At 43.8% G+C, this 26,941-nt stretch overlaps 1 protein-coding gene and 1 long non-coding RNA gene across 2 annotated transcripts in view; one reads left to right on the forward strand and one right to left on the reverse strand.

Moving 5' to 3' along the window:
- The window catches only part of LOC138657795 (uncharacterized), an 85,466-nt gene that overhangs the window by 34,950 nt on the left and 23,575 nt on the right, over nucleotides 1-26,941 (forward strand). The gene's annotated exons all lie outside the window — the stretch shown is intronic.
- Nucleotides 1,395-20,388, reverse strand: LOC138672897 (olfactory receptor 10G7-like). The gene is made up of 3 exons (XM_069761339.1): nucleotides 20,361-20,388; nucleotides 16,619-16,817; nucleotides 1,395-2,134 (listed from the first exon to the last, which is right to left on the reverse strand). Exons 1-3 carry the CDS (start codon nucleotides 20,361-20,363, stop codon nucleotides 1,395-1,397), a joined length of 942 nt encoding a protein of 313 aa, XP_069617440.1. The 5' UTR covers nucleotides 20,364-20,388.

Below are 26,941 nucleotides of genomic sequence, written 5' to 3' on the forward strand. Positions count from 1 at the left end.
TGGTGGGGACCCGGACCTATGTCATCACGCTGCCCACACTCTGCGTCCACCTTCATTGGCTGAGAAATGGCGCTTTTCGTGTCATTGAAACGCGACTTTGGCGCAAAAGTCGCGCACCGCATGGCCGACCCCCACACAGGGATCGGGTCGGGTTTCATGAAACCCGACTTTGCCAAAAGTCGGCGACTTATGAAAATGAATGACCCGTTTCGCTCAATCCTAATCACTGGTGCCCGCAGCAGGCACAGAATCCCCACGTCCTCTCCCTGCTCCACGCCCATGACCACGTGCCCTACTCCCTGCCTTCTTCAACTTGGTAGACTGATAAAAATAGGCAGAAAAGTACTAAGGGCTTAGTGTGCTTATTCCTGAACAGCTCCTAACAGGTATAAGAAACACTAATTTTCTAAAGTGTGGACTAGACTTTATAGGATCTTTGGTGACATCATAGTCACAAGAACGTGATGTCACCAAAAGTTCTTAAGCAGTCTTAACTTTGGAATAGAAATGCTGGGGAGTGGGATCCCTGGGAAAATTCCTAATTATCCCACCTCCTGTCTAATGTTGATTTTGAATGTACTGTAACTAGGGCTTATTTTTGGAGTAGGACTTGTAATTCAAGCATACTGCAAAAAATCCTGTAAAATCATTCTAAGGTAGGTCTTTTTTTGTTAAGCAATTGCATACAACACATGCCATCACATCCTACTCAACGGAGATCTGGCTGCCAGGACCCCAAACCATAATTAAAAGGAAATGTGCTGCGTTTCCTGGATTTCTGGTGTATAGTAATACTAATAAAAAGTCATCAATTCTTCCAATTTATTTATAAGTGGGAATACAGAGTAAAGTTAGATCATTAACAAACATGTCATGCCATGGCATATATTACTGATATTGCGCAATAGCAAATCAAGCAGTATTTTTTAGGCCACGTGCATATGTTGCGGAAAGTGGTGCGGATTTTTCGGGACTGATTTTGGTAAATCCGCAGGTAAACCGCACTGCGGATTACCTGCAGAATTACCGTGGATTTACCGTAATTTTTTTGTGGATTCCACCTACGGTTTTACTCCTGCAGATTCCTATTATGGAGTAGGTGTAAATCTCCGTGGAAAGCACACAAAGAATTGACATGCTGCGGAACAAACAACGCTATGTTTCCTCGCTTTTTTTTCCGCAGCATGTGCACTGCAGATTTTGTTTTCAATAGGTGTACATGGTACTGTAACCTCAGGGAAAACTGCTGCGAATCCACAGTGGCCAGTCTGCTGCGGATCCACAGCAAAATCCGCAACTTGTGCTCATACCCTTAGGGTTATTTGGTTACAGAACACTTGGAAAGTGTAAAGTATGGATTAAATGGTGATACAATCACCGTTGACAAGAATTATTCATCTAGCTTGTGACCACATTTTATTTAGAGATGTCTTCACATCATTATTTCTCAAAGAGTAAATGATGGGATTTAACATTGGGGTTACAAGAGTATAGAACACAGCTATAGATTCTTCCATCACAAAGTCCATAGAGTTGGGACTCAAATAAATGAAGACAGGAGGTCCATAGAAGAAAAACACAGAAATCATGTGTGATGCGCATGTGGAGAACGTTTTACGTCTGCCTTCAGAACTTTTTATGTTCATGATTGATATTACTATATTGGCATATGATATTAAAATCAAGATGAAGCAAATTAAGGCAACAGCTCCAATATTAGTTATTATTATTGCTCTGTTCAGAGTGGTGTCTGCACATGCTAGATTTAGCAAAGGGATTACATCACAAAAAAAGTAGTCAATCCTATTGGGCCCACAAAAGGGGAGACGGAAAGTTAATGTAGTATGTATCATGGAGTGAAGACATCCAGTAATCCAAATCCCAGCAGAAAACTGTTTGCAGAGCTTCAAGTTCATGAAGTTAGGATAATGTAATGGCCGACAAATGGCCAAAAAACGATCGTATGCCATGACAGTGTAAAGAAAACACTCTGTGCTTCCAAAAAAGTGGAAGAAATACAACTGACAAACGCATCCTTGGAAAGAGATGATTGTTTCTTCTTGTACAAAGTTTGTCAACATTTTGGGCAATGTGACTGTGGACAACCAGATGTCTAAAAAAGAGAGATTAAGAATAGGGTTGAGCGAAACGGGTCGAACATTTTCAAAAGTCGCCGACTTTTGGCTAAGTCGGGGTTTCATGAAACCCGATCCGACCCCTGTGCGGGGTCGGCCATGCGGTACGCGACTTTCGCGCCAAAGTCGCGTTTCAATGACGCGAAAAGCGCCATTTCTCAGCCAATGAAGGTAAACGCAGAGTGTGGGCAGCGTGATGACATAGGTCCTGGTCCCCACCATCTTAGAGAAGGGCATTGCAGTGATTGGCTTGCTGTCTGCAACGTCACAGGGGCTATAAAGAGGCGTTCCCGCCGACCGCCATCTTACTGCTGCTGATCTGAGCTTAGGGAGAGGTTGCTGCCGCTTTGTCAGAAGCAGGGATAGCGTTAGGCAGGGTCCATTAACCACAAAACCGCTTGTGCTGCAGCGATTTGCACTGTCCAACACCACCCTCGGTGTGCAGGGACAGTGGAAGTTTTTTTTTTTTTTTTTTTCCCTCAGCGCTGTAGCTCATTGGGCTGCCCTAGAAGGCTCCCTGATAGCTGCATTGCTGTGTGTACGCCGCTGTGCAAACCAACTGCTTTTTTCAAAGCACAAATCCTCTTGTTCCTTCCTTTCTGCACAGCTATCTTTTTTGTTTGTCCACACTTTTTATTTCATTTGTGCATCAGTCCACTCCTTATTGCTGCCTGCCATACCTGGCTGAGATTACTGCAGGCAGGGAGATAGTAGCTGCCTGCCATACCTGGCTGAGATTACTGCAGGCAGGGAGATAGTAATTGTAGGACATTCCCTGTTTTTTTTTTTTTTTTTTTTTTGGTGGGAGATTAAGATTGGCAATTTGGCATTTCTGCTAGAGTGCCATCCCTGTGTGTGCCATCTCTCTCACATAGTGGGCCATAGAAAGCCTTTTCATTTTTCTGTATTTTTTTTTGTGGGGTGTATAAATTCTCCCTGATAAAAATACAGTGGGAGATTAATATTGGCCTTTGGGCTTGTGTGCCAGTCCTGAGTGTGCCATCTCTCTCACAAATAGTGGGCCATAGAAAGCCTATTTTATTTTTTTTTGGGTTTTATAAATTCTCCCTGAAAAAAAGGGAGATTAATATTGGCCTCTGGGCTTCTGTGCCAGTCCTGAGCGTGCCATCTGTGCCAGTCCTGAGCGTCCCATCTCTCTCACAAATAGTGGGCCATAGAAAGCCTATTTAATTTTTTTTTTGGTTTTATAAATTTTCCCTGAAAAAAGGGAGATTAATATTGGCCTCTGGGCTTGTGTGCCAGTTGTGAGCGTGCCATCTGTGCCAGTCCTGAGCGTGCCATCTCTCTCACAAATAGTGGGCCATAGAAAGCCTATTTAATTTTTTTTTTGGTTTTATAAATTTTCCCTGAAAAAAGGGAGATTAATATTGGCCTCTGGGCTTGTGTGCCAGTTGTGAGCGTGCCATCTGTGCCAGTCCTGAGCGTGCCATCTCTCTCACAAATAGTGGGCCATAGAAAGCCTATTTAATTTTTTTTTTGGTTTTATAAATTTTCCCTGAAAAAAGGGAGATTAATATTGGCCTCTGGGCTTGTGTGCCAGTTGTGAGCGTGCCATCTGTGCCAGTCCTGAGCGTGCCATCTCTCTCACAAATAGTGGGCCATAGAAAGCCTATTTAAATATTTTTTTGGTTTTATAAATTCTCCCAGAAAAAAAGGGAGATTAATATTGGCCTCTGGGCTTCTGTGCCAGTCCTGAGCGTGCCATCTGTGCCAGTCCTGAGCGTCCCATCTCTCTCACAAATAGTGGGCCATAGAAAGCCTATTTTTTTTTTGGGGGGGGGTTTTAGAAATTCTCCCTGGAAAAAAAAAGGGAGATTAATATTGCCCTTTGGGCTTGTGTGCCAGTACTAAGCGTTCCATCTCTCTCTCTCTCTCTTAGTCAGTGGGCCATAGAACGCCTATTTTTGGTTTTATTTGTTTTCTAAATTCTCCCTGAAAAAATCATTTTATTTTATTTGGTTTCTAAATTCTTCCTGATAAAATCATATTTTTTTTATTATTTTTTTTTCTAAAGTCTCCCTGAAAAAAAAAAAAAAAAAAAAAAAACAGTGGGAGATTAATATTGGCCTTTCTGCTTGTGTGCCAGTCTTGACTCCTGGGTGTGCCATCTCTCTCTCTCTCTCTCTCTCTCTCTCTCTCTCTCCAATTGTGGTCCATAGAAAGCCTATATTTTTTTTCCTTGATTTGGGTTCCAAAATCTACCAGAGAAAATAACTCCATCAATCATTGGTAGAAAAATATTGGCCTCTGGGCTTGTGTGCCACTCCTGATTCCTGTGTGCGTCATCTCTCAGTCAGTGGGCCATAGAACGCCTATTTTTGGTTTTATTTGTTTTCTAAATTCTCCCTGAAAAAATCATTTTATTTTATTTGGTTTCTAAATTCTTCCTGATAAAATCATATTTTTTTTATTATTTTTTTTTCTAAAGTCTCCCTGAAAAAAAAAAAAAAAAAAAAAAAAACAGTGGGAGATTAATATTGGCCTTTCTGCTTGTGTGCCAGTCTTGACTCCTGGGTGTGCCATCTCTCTCTCTCTCTCTCTCTCTCTCTCTCTCCAATTGTGGTCCATAGAAAGCCTATATTTTTTTTCCTTGATTTGGGTTCCAAAATCTACCAGAGAAAATAACTCCATCAATCATTGGTAGAAAAATATTGGCCTCTGGGCTTGTGTGCCACTCCTGATTCCTGTGTGCGTCATCTCTTAGTCAGTGGGCCATAGAACGCCTATTTTTGGTTTTATTTGTTTTCTAAATTCTCCCTGAAAAAATCATTTTATTTTATTTGGTTTCTAAATTCTTCCTGATAAAATCATATTTTTTTATTATTTTTTTTTCTAAAGTCTCCCTGAAAAAAAAAAAAAAAAAAAAAAAACAGTGGGAGATTAATATTGGCCTTTCTGCTTGTGTGCCAGTCTTGACTCCTGGGTGTGCCATCTCTCTCTCTCTCTCTCTCTCTCTCTCTCCAATTGTGGTCCATAGAAAGCCTATATTTTTTTTCCTTGATTTGGGTTCCAAAATCTACCAGAGAAAATAACTCCATCAATCATTGGTAGAAAAATATTGGCCTCTGGGCTTGTGTGCCACTCCTGATTCCTGTGTGCGTCATCTCTCAGTCAGTGGGCCATAGAACGCCTATTTTTGGTTTTATTTGTTTTCTAAATTCTCCCTGAAAAAATCATTTTATTTTATTTGGTTTCTAAATTCTTCCTGATAAAATCATATTTTTTTTATTTTTTTTTTTTCTAAAGTCTCCCTGAAAAAAAAAAAAAAAAAAAAAAAACAGTGGGAGATTAATATTGGCCTTTCTGCTTGTGTGCCAGTCTTGACTCCTGGGTGTGCCATCTCTCTCTCTCTCTCTCTCTCTCTCTCTCTCCAATTGTGGTCCATAGAAAGCCTATATTTTTTTTCCTTGATTTGGGTTCCAAAATCTACCAGAGAAAATAACTCCATCAATCATTGGTAGAAAAATATTGGCCTCTGGGCTTGTGTGCCACTCCTGATTCCTGTGTGCGTCATCTCTCACTCAGTGGCCCATAGAAAGCATATAGTTTGTTACATTTGTTTTCTAAATTCTCCCTGCAAAAATCAATTTTTTTTTTTTGGGGGGGTTTCTAAAGTGTTCCTGAAAAAAATAAAAATAAAAAACAAATAATAGTGTGACATTAATATTAACATTTGTGCTTCAGTGACAGTCCTGCGTGTGGGGCATCTCTCTAATTTGCAGCCACCAAAAAAAGAGTGTGTAACATTGTGCCTGATTTTCGCGGTGGTCTCACCAACCTGTAAAGGGGTAGCTAAATCATACTGAAGTTATAGCTCACCGTGTAAGTTGTGTGACTGCAACAAATAACGTTAGTTTGGTTACGTTTTTAAAACAATGAGGAAGTCTAGTGGAAGAGGTCGTGGCCGGGGGCGTTCATTGTCAGCTGGTAATGAGGGTAGTGGTAGTGGTGGAGCATCAGGTGGTCGTGGGGAAAAAAATATTGCACCTAAGTCTGGAGCTGTGGAGCCAGGTTCGTCGTCCGGCTACACAAGGCCTCGAACGCTCCCTTTTCTGGGATTAGGAAAACCGCTTTTAAAGCCGGAGCAGCAAGAGCAAGTTTTGGCTTATCTTGCTGACTCAGCCTCTAGCTCTTTTGCCTCCTCTCGTGAAACTGGTAAAAGTAAAAGCAGCGCGTCGTTAGTGGATGTTCACGGTCAGGGACAAGTCACTTCCTTGTCCTCTTCAGCAAAAACAACAACAGAGAAGAATGCAGCAGGCGACACAACGGGTTACTCCATGGAGCTCTTTACACATACCGTCCCTGGCTTAGAAAGTGAAGCAGTTAACAGTCCATGCCCATTACAAATTGAATCTGACATGGAGTGCACTGACGCACAGCCACAGCCAGACTACTATGCTGGTCCTTTGACTCAGACCACAACATTGCCCTCGCAGGGTGCTGATCAAGAATCAGACCCTGATGAGACTATGTTGCCCCATCACGAACGCTATACCACCGAACGACACGGTGACACAGACGAAGTTGCGCAGGAGGTACAAGAAGAGTTATTAGATGACCCAGTTCTTGACCCCGATTGGCAGCCATTGGGGGAACAGGGTGCAGGCGGCAGCAGTTCTGAAGCAGAGGAGGAGGAGGGGCCGCAGCAGGCATCAACATCGCCACAGGTTCCATCTGCCGGGCCCGTATCTTGCCCAAAACGCGTGGCAAAGCCAAAACCTGGTGGAGGACAGCGTGGCCATCCGGTTAAAGCTCAGTCTGCAATGCCTGAAAAGGTATCCGATGCTAGAAAGAGTGCAGTCTGGCATTTTTTTAAACAACATCCAATTGATCAGCGCAAAGTCATCTGTCAAAAATGTTCTACTTCCTTAAGCAGAGGTCAGAATCTGAAAAGTCTCAATACTAGTTGCATGCATAGACATTTAACCACCATGCATTTGAAAGCTTGGACTAACTACCAAACGTCCCTTAAGGTTGTTGCACCCTCGGCCAATGAAGCTAGTCATCAACGCAACATCCCTTCCGGCAGTGTAGGACCACCATTTAGCGCACCACCTGCTGTATCTGTGCAGGTATCTTTGCCAGGCCAAAGCAGTCAGGGTCAGGGAATCACCAGTTTCGTAGTAGGAAACACTGCATCTAGGGCACCGGCGGCAACAATACCATCTCCCACCGTCTCTCAGTCTGCCATGTCCACCGGCACTCCCGCTAGTTCCACGATCTCCATCTCTCCAGTCCAGCTCACCCTACATGAGACTATGGTTAGAAAAAGGAAGTACTTAGCCTCGCATCCGCGTACACAGGGTTTGAACGCCCACATAGCTAGACTAATCTCGTTAGAGATGATGCCCTACCGGTTAGTTGAAAGCGAAGCTTTCAAAGACCTGATGGACTACGCTGTACCACGCTACGAGCTACCCAGTCGACACTTTTTTTCCAGAAAAGCCATCCCAGCCCTCCACCAGCATGTTAAAGAGCGCATCGTCCATGCACTCAGGCAATCTGTGAGCACAAAGGTGCACCTGACAACAGATGCATGGACCAGTAGGCATGGCCAGGGACGTTACGTGTCCATCACGGCACACTGGGTAAATGTGGTGGATTCAGGGTCCACAGGGGACAGCAAGTTTGGGACAGTTCTGCCTAGCCCACGGTCTAGTAAACAGTTGTCTGTAGCCGTTCGCACCCCCTCCTCCTCCTCCTCCTCCTCGTCCTCCTGCAGAAGCAAGAGCTCGTCCACAGACCGCAGTCGCACAAACACTCCATCCGCACCTGCCACTGTTGCACACCAGGTCTCCTATTATGGGGCAGCTACTGGCATACGTCAGCAGGCTGTATTGGCTATGAAGTGTTTGGGCGACAATAGACACACCGCGGAAGTTCTGTCCGAGTTCTTGCAGCAAGAAACGCAGTCGTGGCTGGGCACTGTAGATCTTGAGGCAGGCAAGGTAGTGAGTGATAACGGAAGGAATTTCATGGCTGCCATCTCCCTTTCCCAACTGAAACACATTCCTTGCCTGGCTCACACCTTAAACCTGGTGGTGCAGTGCTTTCTGAAAAGTTATCCGGGGTTATCCGACCTGCTCCTCAAAGTGCGTGGACTTTGCGCACATATCCGCCGTTCGCCTGTACACTCCAGCCGTATGCAGACCTATCAGCGTTCTTTGAACCTTCCCCAGCATCGCCTAATCATAGACGTTGCAACAAGGTGGAACTCAACACTGCACATGCTTCAGAGACTGTGCGAACAGAGGCGGGCTGTTATGTTTTTGTGGGAGGATACACATACACGGGCAGGCAGTAGGATGCCAGACATGGAGTTGTCAGGTGTGCAGTGGTCGAAGATTCAAGACATGTGTCAAGTCCTTCAGTGTTTTGAGGAATGCACACGGCTGGTTAGTGCAGACAACGCCATAATAAGCATGAGCATCCCCCTAATGCGTCTGCTGATGCAAAGTTTGACGCACATAAAGGATCAGGCGTCTGCACCAGAGGAAGAGGAAAGCCTTGATGACAGTCAGCGATTGTCTGGTCAGGGCAGTGTACATGACGAGGTACCGGGCGAAGAGGAGGTGGAGGATGAGGAGGATGATGGGGATGAGTATATTTTTAATGAGGAAGCTTTCCCGGGGGCACGGGAAATTGGTGGCGTGGCAAGGCCGGGTTCTGGTTTTTTGAGGGACACAAGTGACGTAGATTTGCCTGCAACTGCCCCTCAACCAAGCACAACCGCAGATTTGACAATGGGAACTTTGGCCCACATGGCGGATTATGCCTTGCGTATCCTCAAAAGGGACACACGCATTACAAAAATGATGAACGATGACGATTACTGGTTGGCCTGCCTCCTTGATCCTCGCTATAAAGGCAAATTGCAAAATATTATGCCACATGAGAACTTGGAACTAATATTAGCAACAAAACAATCAACACTTGTTGACCGTTTGCTTCTGGCATTCCCTGCACACAGCGCCCGTGATCGTTCTCACACGAGCTCCAGGGGCCAGCAGACCAGAGGTGTTAGAGGGGCAGAAATCAGAAGTGGCGTTGGCCAGAGGGGTTTTCTGACCAGGTTGTGGAGTGATTTTTCTATGACCGCAGACAGGACAGGTACTGCAGCATCAATTCAAAGTGACAGGAGACAACATTTGTCCAGTATGGTTACAAACTATTTTTCATCCCTTATCGACGTTCTCCCTCAACCGTCATTCCCATTTGATTACTGGGCATCCAAATTAGACACCTGGCCAGAATTGGCAGAATATGCATTGCAGGAGCTTGCTTGCCCGGCAGCTAGTGTCCTATCAGAAAGAGTATTCAGTGCTGCAGGTTCAATACTAACAGAAAAAAGGACTCGTCTGGCTACCCAAAATGTAGATGATCTAACCTTCATTAAAATGAACCACAACTGGATTTCAAAATCTTTTGCCCCACCCTGCCCGGCTGACACCTAGCTTTCCTATGAAAAGGTCTTGCCTGTGGACTATTCTGAATGACTTTTCCAATCTCGTAATTTTCTTCACCTGATTGTCCAGCATACGACATGTTTCCACCTCACGAAATGGCCAAACTCCCCACACGGGGTCGTGCTATCGCCACTTTGTGCTTGGACCCTTGAGAGTGCTGTTTGTCTGAAGAGGTGGGTGTGGCCGCTTTTGGTCGACGGCACTGCCACTGGGTCCCTCATAGTACAATAAAGTGTCTCTGGCGGTGGTGGTGCGCACCCAACGTCAGACTCACCGTTGTAATATGAGGGGCCCTGTGCCTGTACCGCCGGCCACAAGCCAGTTCCCCCCCCCCCAGCTCAAACAGTGCTCTACCACTAGCAAAATTATCTCTCACAGCTTCACCAATGTGTAGTCTAGGCGCTGACATCCTTCAATGCCTGGCACTGACAATACCATTGTTTTGACATTTTTGTTATGTTAGGCCTTCGAAGCCTGTCTGCGGTCACTCCTTCCACTAGACTTCCACTGACCAGACCACTGCTGCCCGTGTACCCCTGGAACCAATTTAAAATTGCCTACAGCCATGTGTTAATATTTTAGGCCTTCGATGCCTGTCTGTGGTCACTCCTTCCACTAGGCCTCCACTGACCACACCACTGCTGCCCGTGTACCCCTGGAACCAATTTAAAATTGCCTACAGCCATGTGTGATTATTTTAGGCCTTCGATGCCTGTCTGCGGTCACTCCTTCCACTAGGCCTCCACTGACCACACCACTGCTGCCCGTGTAACCCTGGAACCAATTTAAAATTGCCTACAGCCATGTGTTATTATTTTAGGCCTTCGATGCCTGTCTGCGGTCACTCCTTCCACTAGGCCTCCACTGACCACACCACTGCTGCCCGTGTACCCCTGGAACCAATTTAAAATTGCCTACAGCCATGTGTGATTATTTTAGGCCTTCGATGCCTGTCTGCGGTCACTCCTTCCACTAGGCCTCCACTGACCACACCACTGCTGCCCGTGTACCCCTGGAACCAATTTAAAATTGCCTACAGCCAGCCCAATTTTTTTATTTTAGGCCTTCGATGCCTGTCTGCGGTCCATTCTTTCAACTACTACTACACTGACCAGGGCACTGCTGCCCAAGTACCCCTGGAACCAATTTAAAATTGCCTACAGCCATGTGTTAATATTTTAGGCCTTCGATGCCTGTCTGTGGTCACTCCTTCCACTAGGCCTCCACTGACCACACCACTGCTGCCCGTGTACCCCTGGAACCAATTTAAAATTGCCTACAGCCATGTGTGATTATTTTAGGCCTTCGATGCCTGTCTGCGGTCACTCCTTCCACTAGGCCTCCACTGACCACACCACTGCTGCCCGTGTACCCCTGGAACCAATTTAAAATTGCCTACAGCCAGCCCAATTTTTTTATTTTAGGCCTTCGATGCCTGTCTGCGGTCCATTCTTTCAACTACTACTACACTGACCAGGGCACTGCTGCCCAAGTACCCCTGGAACCAATTTAAAATTGCCTACAGCCATGTGTTAATATTTTAGGCCTTCGATGCCTGTCTGTGGTCACTCCTTCCACTAGGCCTCCACTGACCACACCACTGCTGCCCGTGTACCCCTGGAACCAATTTAAAATTGCCTACAGCCATGTGTGATTATTTTAGGCCTTCGATGCCTGTCTGCGGTCACTCCTTCCACTAGGCCTCCACTGACCACACCACTGCTGCCCGTGTAACCCTGGAACCAATTTAAAATTGCCTACAGTCATGTGTTATTATTTTAGGCCTTCGATGCCTGTCTGCGGTCACTCCTTCCACTAGGCCTCCACTGACCACACCACTGCTGCCCGTGTACCCCTGGAACCAATTTAAAATTGCCTACAGCCAGCCCAATTTTTTTATTTTAGGCCTTCGATGCCTGTCTGCGGTCCATTCTTTCAACTACTACTACACTGACCAGGGCACTGCTGCCCAAGTACCCCTGGAACCAATTTAAAATTGCCTACAGCCATGTGTTAATATTTTAGGCCTTCGATGCCTGTCTGTGGTCACTCCTTCCACTAGGCCTCCACTGACCACACCACTGCTGCCCGTGTACCCCTGGAACCAATTTAAAATTGCCTACAGCCATGTGTGATTATTTTAGGCCTTCGATGCCTGTCTGCGGTCACTCCTTCCACTAGGCCTCCACTGACCTGTCTACTGCGGCCCGTGTACCCCTTGAACCAACCTAATAAAATATTTAAAAAATTAATTTGATTATAAAAAATAAGATCGTGTTGAGATCTCAAATGCAGACATTTTAACAATCAAAACAAACACACAACAAATATCTGGAACTGTACTACAAAGGTCCAACAGCTACAATTTCTTTCTCCTGCAAGAAGTTAACTGAAAGTTTTTTGGAGTTGTTAACACAGATATGGCATCCACCGAGTGTTGTCCTGTCGCGTCTCCTTTAAATTATTTCCAATAAGATGTTAAACTATTAATTTAATAAAATCAATAATTAAAAAAATAATTGAGTAAGTCAAAAGCACATTGCAAATAAACATTAATTACAAATCAAGAAGCATGGCGCGTCCGAGGGTGAGTAGATACCGAATAAGAATATAATCACCCTCGGACGCGCAATGCTTATTTACAACAGCCTTCCTTCCTAAGAATCAGCCCTTCCGTGGTGTAGAGAGAGGTTGTTGTTACACTCCAAGGTGTTCCCCAGGTTGCCTTTCCTGAGCTTCGATCTTCCGGCTCTCGTTTAGTAGCTGTTGGAAACTACGCTGCATTAGGCCTACTAATTGTGTATGGGTGAAACAGTGGCGCATCTGCGGTCCCTCCTTCCACTAGGCCTCCACTGACCTGTCTACTGCGGCCCGTGTACCCCTTGAACCAACCTAATAAAATATTTAAAAAATGAATTTGATTATAAAAAATAAGATCGTGTTGAGATCTCAAAGGAAAAACATTTTAACAATCAAAACAAACATACAACAAATATCTGGAACTGTACTACAAAGGTCCAACAGCTACAATTTCTTTCTCCTGCAAGAAGTTAACTGAAAGTTTTTTGGAGTTGTTAACACAGATATGGCATCCACCGAGTGTTGTCCTGTCGCGTCTCCTTTAAATTATTTCCAATAAGATGTTAAACTATTAATTTAATAAAATCAATAATTAAAAAAATAATTGAGTAAGTCAAAAGCACATTGCAAATAAACATTAATTACAAATCAAGAAGCATGGCGCGTCCGAGGGTGAGTAGATACCGAATAAGAATATAATCACCCTCGGACGCGCAATGCTTATTTACAACAGCCTTCCTTCCTAAGAATCAGCCCTTCCGTGGTGTAGAGAGAGGTTGTTGTTACACTCCAAGGTGTTCCCCAGGTTGCCTTTCCTGAGCTTCGATCTTCCGGCTCTCGTTTAGTAGCTGTTGGAAACTACGCTGCATTAGGCCTACTAATTGTGTATGGGTGAAACAGTGGCGCATCTGCGGTCCCTCCTTCCACTAGGCCTCCACTGACCTGTCTACTGCGGCCCGTGTACCCCTTGAACCAACCTAATAAAATATTTAAAAAATTAATTTGATTATAAAAAATAAGATCGTGTTGAGATCTCAAATGCAGACATTTTTACAATCAAAACAAACACACAACAAATATCTGGAACTGTACTACAAAGGTCCAACAGCTACAATTTCTTTCTCCTGCAAGAAGTTAACTGAAAGTTTTTTGGAGTTGTTAACACAGATATGGCATCCACCGAGTGTTGTCCTGTCGCGTCTCCTTTAAATTATTTCCAATAAGATGTTAAACTATTAATTTAATAAAATCAATAATTAAAAAAATAATTGAGTAAGTCAAAAGCACATTGCAAATAAACATTAATTACAAATCAAGAAGCATGGCGCGTCCGAGGGTGAGTAGATACCGAATAAGAATATAATCACCCTCGGACGCGCAATGCTTATTTACAACAGCCTTCCTTCCTAAGAATCAGCCCTTCCGTGGTGTAGAGAGAGGTTGTTGTTACACTCCAAGGTGTTCCCCAGGTTGCCTTTCCTGAGCTTCGATCTTCCGGCTCTCGTTTAGTAGCTGTTGGAAACTACGCTGCATTAGGCCTACTAATTGTGTATGGGTGAAACAGTGGCGCATCTGCGGTCCCTCCTTCCACTAGGCCTCCACTGACCTGTCTACTGCGGCCCGTGTACCCCTTGAACCAACCTAATAAAATATTTAAAAAATTAATTTGATTATAAAAAATAAGATCGTGTTGAGATCTCAAATGCAGACATTTTAACAATCAAAACAAACACACAACAAATATCTGGAACTGTACTACAAAGGTCCAACAGCTACAATTTCTTTCTCCTGCAAGAAGTTAACTGAAAGTTTTTTGGAGTTGTTAACACAGATATGGCATCCACCGAGTGTTGTCCTGTCGCGTCTCCTTTAAATTATTTCCAATAAGATGTTAAACTATTAATTTAATAAAATCAATAATTAAAAAAATAATTGAGTAAGTCAAAAGCACATTGCAAATAAACATTAATTACAAATCAAGAAGCATGGCGCGTCCGAGGGTGAGTAGATACCGAATAAGAATATAATCACCCTCGGACGCGCAATGCTTATTTACAACAGCCTTCCTTCCTAAGAATCAGCCCTTCCGTGGTGTAGAGAGAGGTTGTTGTTACACTCCAAGGTGTTCCCCAGGTTGCCTTTCCTGAGCTTCGATCTTCCGGCTCTCGTTTAGTAGCTGTTGGAAACTACGCTGCATTAGGCCTACTAATTGTGTATGGGTGAAACAGTGGCGCATCTGCGGTCCCTCCTTCCACTAGGCCTCCACTGACCTGTCTACTGCGGCCCGTGTACCCCTTGAACCAACCTAATAAAATATTTAAAAAATTAATTTGATTATAAAAAATAAGATCGTGTTGAGATCTCAAATGCAGACATTTTAACAATCAAAACAAACACACAACAAATATCTGGAACTGTACTACAAAGGTCCAACAGCTACAATTTCTTTCTCCTGCAAGAAGTTAACTGAAAGTTTTTTGGAGTTGTTAACACAGATATGGCATCCACCGAGTGTTGTCCTGTCGCGTCTCCTTTAAATTATTTCCAATAAGATGTTAAACTATTAATTTAATAAAATCAATAATTAAAAAAATAATTGAGTAAGTCAAAAGCACATTGCAAATAAACATTAATTACAAATCAAGAAGCATGGCGCGTCCGAGGGTGAGTAGATACCGAATAAGAATATAATCACCCTCGGACGCGCAATGCTTATTTACAACAGCCTTCCTTCCTAAGAATCAGCCCTTCCGTGGTGTAGAGAGAGGTTGTTGTTACACTCCAAGGTGTTCCCCAGGTTGCCTTTCCTGAGCTTCGATCTTCATGCTCTCGTTTAGTAGGTGTCGGAAAGTAGGCTGCATTAGGCCTAAAAAATGGGGAATGGGGTGGAGAGAGATGGTGTGTTACACTCCAAGGTGTTCTCCAGGTTTCCTCGCCATTGCTTCGATCTTCCGACTCTCGTTTAGTAGTTGTAGAAAACTACACTGCATTAGGCCTACAAAATGGGTATCGGGTGGAGAGAGATGGTGTGTTACACTCCAAGGTGTTCCCCAGGTTTCCTTGCCATTGCTTCGGTCTTCCGACTCTCGTTTAGTAGTTGTAGAAAAGTACACAGCATTAGGCCTACAAAATGGGTATGGGGTGGAGAGAGATGGTGTGTTACACTCCAAGGTGTTCCCCAGGTTGCCTTTCCTGAGCTTCTATCTTCAGGCTCTCATTAAATTGTGGTTAAATGGAACAACTGCATTTGGCGTACTAGTTGGTTTGGGGCCTACTATCGGTGTCTGCCACTCCTTGCTGTTCTCCTGGTTTCCTGTCCTGAAATTCCATTTTCAGCCTCTCGTTAAGTAGTTGTTAATGTTAGACTGCATTTGGCCTACTAGTTGGGTTGGGGCCTACTATCGGTGTCTGCCACTCCTTGCTGTTCTCCTCCACTGAACAAAGCTGTGCCGCCTGTTTACTACGGTTGCCAATTTTGAACTGCATTTCGACTACTTACTGATTTGGCCCTACTCTCTGTGTCAGCCTCTCATTCCAGTTGTCCTCCACTGCAATGCCCCCTGGTTATTCCTGTGTTACCAATTTTGAACTGCATTTAGCCCACTTTATTCTTTGGGCCTATATCTGTGTTTCCACTTCATCGTGCCCATTGCCCAGCCAGTGATAGATGAGTCTGCTGGTACATTGACCCATAACGCAACATTCCCCGTGCACGCTACACAACAACATTGTGACCCTGCTGAAAGTCAGGTTGCTCTTCCCGCATACCATACCACCTTACACGGGGACAAAGAGGAAGGTGCAGATGAAAGTGCAGGTTCCTTCATCAGGTGGGGGGAGGAATACTAGTTGGCGACGTCACTGGCACAGGGCCTCTCATAGTACGCAAAAGTGTTGCTGCCGGTGGGAGGCGCCCCCGCCGTGCAAACACACCGCTGTACTTTGAGGGGCCCTGTGCCAGTGCCAATGCCAACGAGTGGGCCCCCCCTGCTTGCTCAGGATCACAGCACTTGCAAAGTTGAAATACTTACCTCTCCCTGCTCCACTGCCGTGACGTGGTCCAGATTTACTGGGCCCACTAATTACTTGAACCAGCCCTACCCCCCACAACTTTAGCCAAATGACCCCCAATTTCAAATGCCTTCCAATTATTTTAAGGTAAATTACGCTTGACAAGCTTCATTAAGAAGAATGGATGGTTTTGACATTAAAATGGGCACTCTAGGTGTTTTCCTGGCCCCCACTCACTGCCGACTATGCTGCCCCATTGACTTGCATTGGGTTTCGTGTTTCGGTCGATCCCGACTTTACGTCATAATCGGCCGATTTCACTCGACCCGACTTTGGACATAGTCGGGTTTCGCAAAACCCGGCTCGACTCTAAAAAGGTCAAGGTCGCTCAACTCTAATTAAGAAGAAAGAGGTACATAGGTGTGTGGAGGCGAGAATCACCTTTTATAACAGTAATTAGGAGTACATTCCCCAGAAGAGTACACAAGTATATAGCAGAAAAAAACAAGAAAAGTGGAGTTTTCATAACTGCAGAGTGTGGGAGACCAATGAGGACAAACTCTTTCACTGAGGAATAGTTCAAATAGCTCATGTCTTTTTTTATCTAAAAATTAAAAAAAAATTGATTATTCATGAAATACTGAGATCCAGTAGAGCCCCCATCTGATTTTCTGATGCTTTGAGGGAGGTGGGAACCATGATCTATACTTGTGCTTCTCAATCTTTCTGAAATATCCACAGAACCAATATACATATATTAAGACATATTTAGTTTGTGTGAGTAGCCACTCTAGTATTCTATAGTCAGGTGTTTAAAGTTGTTGATTATGTCCTAGCGTAAAAGTAAGCAATACATAGTAACATAGTAACATAGTTAGTAAGGCCGAAAAAAGACATTTGTCCATCCAGTTCAGCCTATATTCCATCATAATAAATCCCCAGATCTACGTCCTTCTACAGAACCTAATTGTATGATACAATATTGTTCTGCTCCAGGAAGACATCAAGGCCTCTCTTGAACCGCTCGACTGAGTTCGCCATCACCACCTCCTCAGGCAAGCAATTCCAGATTCTCACTGCCCTAACAGTAAAGAATCCTCTTCTATGTTGGTGGAAAAACCTTCTCTCCTCCAGACGCAAAGAATGCCCCCTTGTGCCCGTCACCTTCCTTGGTATAAACAGATCCTCAGCGAGATATTTGTATTGTCCCCTTATATACTTATACATGGTTATTAGATCGCCCCTCAGTCGTCTTTTTTCTAGACTAAATAATCCTAATTTCGCTAATCTATCTGGGTATTGTAGTTCTCCCATCCCCTTTATTAATTTTGTTGCCCTCCTTTGTACTCTCTCTAGTTCCATTATATCCTTCCTGAGCACCGGTGCCCAAAACTGGACACAGTACTCCATGTGCGGTCTAACTAGGGATTTGTACAGAGGCAGTATAATGCTCTCATCATGTGTATCCAGACCTCTTTTAATGCACCCCATGATCCTGTTTGCCTTGGCAGCTGCTGCCTGGCACTGGCTGCTCCAGGTAAGTTTATCATTAACTAGGATCCCCAAGTCCTTCTCCCTGTCAGATTTACCCAGTGGTTTCCCATTCAGTGTGTAATGGTGATATTGAGTCCTTCTTCCCATGTGTATAACCTTACATTTATCATTGTTAAACCTCATCTGCCACCTTTCAGCCCAAGTTTCCAACTTATCCAGATCCATCTGTAGCAGAATACTATCTTCTCTTGTATTAACTGCTTTACATAGTTTTGTATCATCTGCAAATATCGATATTTTACTGTGTAAACCTTCTACCAGATCATTAATGAATATGTTGAAGAGAACAGGTCCCAATACTGACCCCTGCGGTACCCCACTGGTCACAGCAACCCAGTTAGAGACTATACCATTTATAACCACCCTCTGCTTTCTATCACTAAGCCAGTTACTAACCCATTTACACACATTTTCCCCCAGACCAAGCATTCTCATTTTGTGTACCAACCTCTTGTGCGGCACGGTATCAAACGCTTTGGAAAAATCGAGATATACCACGTCCAATGACTCACCGTGGTCCAGCCTATAGCTTACCTCTTCATAAAAACTGATTAGATTGGTTTGACAGGAGCGATTTCTCATAAACCCATGCTGATATGGAGTTAAACAGTTATTCTCATTGAGATAATCCAGAATAACATCCCTCAGAAACCCTTCAAATATTTTACCAACAATAGAGGTTAGACTTACTGGCCTATAATTTCCAGGTTCACTTTTAGAGCCCTTTTTGAATATTGGCACCACATTTACTATGCGCCAATCCTGCGGAACAGACCCTGTCGCTATAGAGTCCCTAAAAGTAAGAAATAATGGTTTATCTATTACATTACTTAGTTCTCTTAGTACTCGTGGGTGTATGCCATCCGGACCCGGAGATTTATCTATTTTAATCTTATTTAGCCGGTTTCGCACCTCTTCTTGGGTTAGATTGGTGACCCTTAATATAGGGTTTTCATTGTTTCTTGGGATTTCACCTAGCATTTCATTTTCCACCGTGAATACCGTGGAGAAGAAGGTGTTTAATATGTTAGCTTTTTCCTCGTCATCTACAACCATTCTTTCCTCACTATTTTTTAAGGGGCCTACATTTTCAGTTTTTATTCTTTTACTATTGATATAGTTGAAGAACAGTTTGGGATTAGTTTTACTCTCCTTAGCAATGTGCTTCTCTGTTTCCTTTTTGGCAGCTTTAATTAGTTTTTTAGATAAAGTATTTTTCTCCCTATAGTTTTTTAGAGCTTCAATGGTGCCATCCTGCTTTAGTAGTGCAAATGCTTTCTTTTTACTGTTAATTGCCTGTCTTACTTCTTTGTTTAGCCACATTGGGTTTTTCCTATTTCTAGTCCTTTTATTCCCACAAGGTATAAACCGCTTACACTGCCTATTTAGGATGTTCTTAAACATTTCCCATTTATTATCTGTATTCTTATTTCTGAGGATATTGTCCCAGTCTACCAGATTAAGGGCATCTCTAAGCTGGTCAAACTTTGCCTTCCTAAAGTTCAGTGTTTTTGTGACTCCCTGACAAGTCCCCCTAGTGAAAGACAGGTGAAACTGTACAATATTGTGGTCGCTATTTCCTAGATGCCCGACCACCTGCAGATTTGTTATTCTGTCAGGTCTATTAGATAGTATTAGGTCTAAAAGTGCTGCTCCTCTGGTTGGATTCTGCACCAATTGTGAAAGATAATTTTTCTTGGTTATTAGCAGAAACCTGTTGCCTTTATGGGTTTCACAGGTTTCTGTTTCCCAGTTAATATCCGGGTAGTTAAAGTCCCCCATAACCAGGACCTCATTATGGGTTGCAGCTTCATCTATCTGCTTTAGAAGTAGACTTTCCATGGTTTCTGTTATATTTGGGGGTTTGTAACAGACCCCAATGAGAATTTTGTTACCATTTTTCCCTCCATGAATTTCGACCCATATGGACTCGACATCCTCATTTCCTTCGCTAAAGCAATCTTTAGCACTCCGACTGCTGTTAAACTACTGTACAACTACCAGCATCAGTGTTGTCACTTGAAGATCAAGAACACAATGCAATATCTCCAACAGGGCCGCCAACTATCGCAGGCCTTTAATAGCAATAGTTTTTCATATAAGCCAAAGGGACCTTTTGGAACCCTTAGCCTGCAGGGTCTGAGTGCGATTACCACCAATGTATCTATAATAGTTGCATACCTAACCAGCATTTCTTGATATCCACTTGCTGTCAGGATATGTTGGAAGCTGTATTTTCAACAACTGGTTGCTGATCAACGTGCGGATGAGTCTCGCACGTCAATATCCGGCACTGCACCCGGCACTCGGATCGGAGCATGCGGCCATGTAGCAATACATGCAGCCACACGCTCTGCTCCTGAGTGCCGGGTGCAGTGCCGGGTATTGACATGCGAGACTCATCCGAGTTTCTCGCATGTGAATATGAGCCCTTGGGTATTCTGTTGGCTTCATTTACTGAAATAACTAAAGGGCAATTTATATCATATAAAGATAAAGTGTTCATGATTAATAATTTAGTCTAGGACTTGTTCAAAAAAGGTAAAAAATAATCTTTAGGATGACAGACATAGCTTCTTCCCGCTATACTTACCATTACAGGTTAATCCTGTATACGGTGTTTTCATAAAGAATATTTTTCTGCAGTTAAATCCTTACATTCCAGTAAAAATGTCATATTTGTTATGTGCATTGTTGTATACTCTTTTAAGCAACACATGCATTGATCGCTAGAAATATTGATGCTGAAATGAAAAAAAAAATATGCAAACAAGCGAGAATATATAGAGAGTAGCAAGAAATTCACCACAATCAATATTGTTGCCTTTCACTGTGTTTTTCTTATGTGTATCAAGGAGGTCTACTTGGGGATTTGTATGTTTTATACCCACAGGAAACAAATTCCCTGTGCTGTTATTTTCTTGCAATTATAACATTTGTGGCTTGTTTATGTGCTATTAGGATATACTCATAAAGAATAATACAGGTGTTGTGAATCCACTGGAATATTATACAACCTAAAAAGATGATGCACAACTAAAATTAGAGGTATTCATTTTAATTTGGTTAGAAATCACATCTTGATGCAAAAACCAGTAATGTGGATCTCGCATACAACCTGCAGCTGCCTGATGCATTTCACCTGAGCTTTGACAAGGGGATGAAGGAAGAGTGTTCAGAGGAATATTTAAAGCAGGGGGAGCCAATCATGTGTTTATATTAGAGGAGTCGATTGCAAACAGCTGAAGCCGGTTATTAGATATGCCATGCATGATATAACCAACGTCACATCCAGCCCACAGGATGCGTCTCCAAGAAGCACATCACGTGGGTGGAAGTGACGGCGGTGTGCATTCCATGTTGGAATGACAAGTATGTCCGGGATCATAAGAGTTCCAGGTAAGGGTATGTATCCACAGTCTGGAAGCTCTGTGCTTTGGACGCAGTGGATACCTTGCATCACCCAAAGCGCCGCCCCCTGTTGTACGCGCGGTGAATCCGGATGTGTTTATTAAACACATCCGGAATCACCGCATCCTACAGATAGACTGTGTTATTTATTTTGCAGAGTCGGAGCATCTCTGCAAGATAAATAGCCATGCTGCAGTCTGGAAAGACGTGCCGCATGTCCGGTTACGCAGGGCCGCCGGATGCGGCCCTGCCGCATAGTGGAGACGGGATTTCATAAAATCCCCTCCACGATGCTGTAACATCTGCACACTGCGGATTGGACGCTGTGGCTGTACGCAGAGTCTAATCCATGGCAAATCCTGAACGTTTCCTGACCGTGAAAGCATAGCCTGTGTGAAGCGGATCATAAATCAGACATGGTGAGAGTACAAGGTGAATGGCAGAGCGTGAGAGTGCAGCTCTATGCCCTGAAACCTCGGGCATGTTAAGTGAAAAGTGTAGCATGCACAATAAATAATAAAGGGTGAAACCATGACAAAAAGTAATTAAATAACGGAAAAGAGATTTTGATAATGTGATGTGAGACCATAAGATGTATGATGGTGAAACAATGATGCATAAATATAAATATATATGTGAACGCATGCTGCTAATGACTAAACATATAAACAATAGAACAGTTTATTAATTATAAAGATGTGAAAATATAAAATATATGAAAATTTAAATTAAACACTCTGCAAAGACCAAATATTAAGGATTATTATAGAATACTAGATGGTGGCCCGATTCTAACGCATCGGGTGTTCTAGAATATGCATGTCCACGTGGTATATTGCACAGCCCACGTAGTGTATTGGCCAGCCACTAGAGTTGAGCGACTTTTACTTTTTGCGGATCGAGTCAGGTTTCGCGAAACCCGACTTTGTCAAAAGTCAGGTCGGGTGAAATCAGTCGACTATTGCGAAAAGTCGGGGACTGACTGAAACACGAAACCCAATGCAAGTCAATGGGGAATCAAAGTCGGCAGTGAGTGGAGGCCAGGAAAACCTCTACAGTGCCCATTTAAATGCCAAAAACATCAATTCTTATTACTTAAGCTTGTCAATCTTAATTTACTTTATAATAATAGTTAGGCATTGAAAACTGGGGGTCATTGGCTAAAGTTGTGGGGGGTAGGGCTGGCTCAAGATTTTCATGGGCCCAGGAAACGCGGAATAAGTCACGGCGGAGGAGCAGGGAGAGGTAAGTATTTCAACTTTGCAAGTGCTGTGATCCTGAGCAAGCAGGGGGGTCCACTCGCTGGCACTGGCACAGGGCCCCTCATAGTACGGCAGTGTGTTTGACAACGGTTGGTGCCTCCCACTGGCAGAGACACTTTTGCATACTATGAGGGGCCCTGTGCCAGTGACGTCGCCAACGAGTATGCCCCCCACCTGATGAAGGAACCTGCACTTTCATCTGTGCCTTCCACTTTGTCCCCGTGTAAGGTGATATAGTATGCGGGAAAGGGAACCTTACTTTCAGCAGGGTCAGATTCTGGCTGTGTAGAGTGCAAGGGGAATGTAGTGGTCTGGGTCAATGTACCAGCAGACTTATCTAGCAGTGGCTGGGCAATGGGCAGGATGAGGAGGAAACACAGATATAGGCCCAAATAATAAAGTAGGCTAAATGCAGTTCAAAATTGGTAACAGGACTAAACAGGTGGCATTTCTTTTTTCAGTGGAGGACAACTGTAATGAGTGGCAGGCACAGTAAGTAGGCCCAAATATTAACCCCTTTACCCACAAGGGTGGTTTGCACGTTAATGACCAGGCCATTTTTTACAATTCTGACCACTGTCCCTTTATGAGGTTATAACTCTGGAACGCTTCAACGGATCCAAGTGATTCTGACATTGTTTTCTCAAGACATATTGTATTTCATGACAGTGGTAAAATTTCTTTGACATTACCTGCATTTATTTGTGAAAAAAACGGAAATTTGGCGAAAATTATGAAAATTTCGCAATTTTCCAACTTTGAATTTTTATGCAATTAAATCACAGAGCTTTGTCACAAGAAAAACTTAATAAGTAACATTTCCCACATGTCTATTTTACATCAGCACAATTTTGGAACCAAAATTTTTTTTTGTTAGAGAGTTATAATTGTTAAAAATTGACCAGCAATTTCTCATTTTTACAACACCATTGTTTTTTAGGGACCACATCTCATTTGAAGTTATTTTGAGGGGTCTATATGATAGAAAATACCCAAGTGTGACACCATTCTAAAAACTGCACCCCTCAAGGTGCTCAAAACCACATTCAAGAAGTTTATTAACCCTTCAGGTGTTTCACAGGAATTTTTGGAATGTTTAAATAAAAATGAACATTTAACTTTTTTTTCACAAAAAATTTACTTCAGCTCCAATTTGTTTTATTTTACCAAGGGTAAAAGGAGAAAATGGACCCCCAATGTTGTTGTACATTTTGTCCTTAGTATGCCTATACCCCATATGTGGGGGTAAAACACTGTTTGGGCGCATGACAGAGCTCGGAAGCGAATGAGCGCCATTTGACTTTTCAATGCAAAATTGACTGGAATTAAGATGGGAGGCCATGTTACGTTTGGAGAGCCACTGATGTGCCTAAACATTGAAACCCCCCACAAGTGACACCATTTTAAAAAGTAGACCCCCCAAGGAACTTATCTAGATGTGTGGTGAGCACTTTGACCCACCAAGGGCTTCACAGAAGTTTATAATGCAGAGCCTTAAAAATAAAACAAACATTTTTTTCCACAAAAATTATATTTTAGCCCCCAGTTTTGTATTTTTCCAAGGGTAACAGGAGAAATTGGATGCTAAAAATTGTTGTCCAATTTGTCCTGAGTACGCTGATACCCAATATGTGGGGGGGAACGACCGTTTGAGTGCATGGCAGAGCTCGGAAGGGAAGGAGCATCATTTGGAATGCAGACTTAGATGGATTGGTCTGCAGGCATCACATTGCGTTTGCAGAGCCCCTAATGTACCTAAACAGTAGAAACCCCCCACAAGTGACCCCATATTGGAAACTATACCCCCCAAGGAACTTATCTAGATGTGTTGTGAGAAATTTGAGCCCCCAAGTGTTTCACTACAGTTTATACAGTAACGCAGAGCCGTGAAAATAAAAAAAAAATCAATTCCCCCCAAAATTATTTTTTAGCCCGCAGTTTTGTATTTTCCCAAGGGTAACAGGAGAAATTGGACCCCAAAAGTTGTTGCCAATTTGTCCTGAGTACGCTGATACCCGATATGTGGGGGGAACCATAGTTTGGGCGCATGGGAGGGCTCGGAAGGGAAGGAGCGTCATTTGGAATGCAGACTTAGATGGAATGGTCTGGAGGCGTCACATTGCGTTTGCAGAGTCCCTAATGTACCTAAACAGTAGAAACCCCCCACAAGTGACCCCATATTGGAAACTAGACCCCCGCGTTTGAAGAGCTCCTGATGTGCCTAAACAGTGGAAACCCCCCAATTATAACTGAAATCCTAATCCAAACACACCCCTAACCCTAATCCCAACGGTAACCCTAACCACACCTCTAACCCAGACACACCCCTAACCCTAATCCCAACCCTATTCCCAACCGTAAATGTATTCCAAAACCTAACCCTAACTTTAGCCCCAACCCTAACTGTAGCCTTAACTCTAGCCCCAACTCTAACCCTAGCCCTAACCCTAGCCCTAACCCTAACCCTAGCCCTAACCATAGCCCTAACCCTAACTCTAGCCCTAACCCTAGCCCTAACCCTAACCCTAACCCTAGCCCTAACCCTAGCCCTAACCCTAACCTTAGCCCTAACCCTAACTATAGCCCTAACCCTAACCCTAGCCCTAACCCTAACTCTAGCCCTAACCTGTTGTGAATTCTGTTGTCGAACTCCCTCTTGTGGTCGTGAATGGTACTTCGGCGAGTTCTGCCTATGGGCTCCCTCTGGTGGCTGTGAGTGAAGCTGCTGCTTCTGAGGTTCCTTGCACAGGTGACATGGCTTATCCTTTGGTTGACTGCTCTATTTAACTCCTCTCAGATCGTTACTCCATGCCAGCTGTCAATGTTTTTGCATTGGTTCAGTTCGCTCCTGGATCTCTCTGGTGACCTGCTTTCTCCTGCTGAAGCTAAGTTCCTGATAGTCATTATTTGTTCATTGTTTTCTTGTCCAGCTGGTTTTCATGATATTGTCTTGCTAGCTGGAAGCTCTGGGATGCAGAGTGGCCCCTCCACACCGTGAGTCGGTGCGGAGGTCTTTTTTGCACACTCTGTGTGGTCTTTTGTAGGTTTTTGTGCTGATCGCAAAGTTACCTTTCCTATCCTCTGTCTATTTAGTAAGTCTGGCCTCCCTTTGCTGAAACCTGTTTCATTTCTGCGTTTGTGACTTTCATCTTTACTCACAGTCAATATATGTGGGGGGCTTCCTTTACCTTTGGGAAATTTCTCTGAGGCAAGGTAGGCTTTATTTTCTATCTCTAGGGCTAGATAGTTCTTAGGCTGTGACGAGGTGCCTAGGTCTGGTCAGAAGCGCTCCACGGCTATTTTTAGTGTGTGTGATAGGATTATGGCTTGCGGTCAGCAGAGCTCCCACATCCCAGAGCTCGTCCTGTATGAGGTTTAACTATAAGGTCATTCCGGGTGCTCCTAACCACCAGGTCATAACAGTACAGCTGGCCCAAAGTATTAATGCATCTCAATAGAGGGATAAGAGAACTTCTGAGACCATTTTTTTTTCTTTGCTCTGTGTTTTGTCTTTCTTTTCCCCTAGACCTTTGGGTGGTTCAGGACACAGGTGTAGATATGGACATTCAAGGTCTGTCCTCTTGTATGGATCATCTCTCTGCAAGGGTACAAAACATTCAAGATTTTGTGGTTCAGAATCCTATGTTAGAGCCTAAAATTCCTATTCCTGACTTATTTTCTGGGGATAGATCTAGGTTCTTGAATTTCAAAAATAATTGTAAACTGTTTCTAGCTTTGAAACCCCGCTCCTCTGGTGACCCCGTTCAATAGGTAAAAATCATTATTTCTTTGTTGCGTGGTGACCCTCAAGACTGGGCATTTTCCCTTGCGCCAGGAGATCCGGCATTGCGTGATGTTGATGCGTTTTTTCTGGCGCTTGGATTGCTTTATGATGAACCAAATTCAGTGGATCAGGCAGAGAAAATCTTGCTGGCTTTGTGTCAGGGTCAGGATGAAGCAGAGGTGTACTGTCAGAAGTTTAGAAAGTAATCGGTGCTTACTCAGTGGAATGAATGTGCCCTGGTGGCAATTTTCACAAAGGGTCTTTCTGAAGCCCTTAAGGATGCCATGGTGGGATTTCCCACGCCTGCTGGTCTGAATGAGTCTGTCTTTGGCCATTCAGATCGATCGGCGCATGCGTGAGCGCAAAGCTGTGCACCATCTGGCGGTATTCTCTGAGCGTGGGCCTGAGCCTATGCAGTGTGATAGGACTTTGACCAGAGCTGAACGGCAAGAACACAGACGTCGGAATGGGCTGTGTTTTTACTGTGGTGAATGCACTCATGCTATCTCCGATTGTCCTAAGCGCACTAAGCGGTTCACTAGGTCTGCCACCATTGGTACGGTACAGTCTAAATTTCTTTTGTCCATTACTCTGATTTGCTCTCTGTCGTACTACTCTGTAATGGCATTTGTGGATTCAGGCGCTGCCCTGAATTTGATGGACTTGGAGATTGCCAGGCGCTGTGGCTTTTTCTTGGAGCCCTTGCAGTATCCTATT

Source organism: Ranitomeya imitator, chromosome 1 (assembly GCF_032444005.1).
Source record: "Ranitomeya imitator isolate aRanImi1 chromosome 1, aRanImi1.pri, whole genome shotgun sequence".
Classification (NCBI taxonomy): domain Eukaryota; kingdom Metazoa; phylum Chordata; class Amphibia; order Anura; family Dendrobatidae; genus Ranitomeya; species Ranitomeya imitator.

Bases quoted from the DNA above. Each gene is read 5' to 3' on its own strand.
- LOC138672897 (XM_069761339.1), bottom strand. The intron at 2,135-16,618 runs TTCTTAATTAGA...CGCTCAACCCTA, and splicing joins CACACCTATGTACCTCTTTC to TTCTTAATCTCTCTTTTTTA.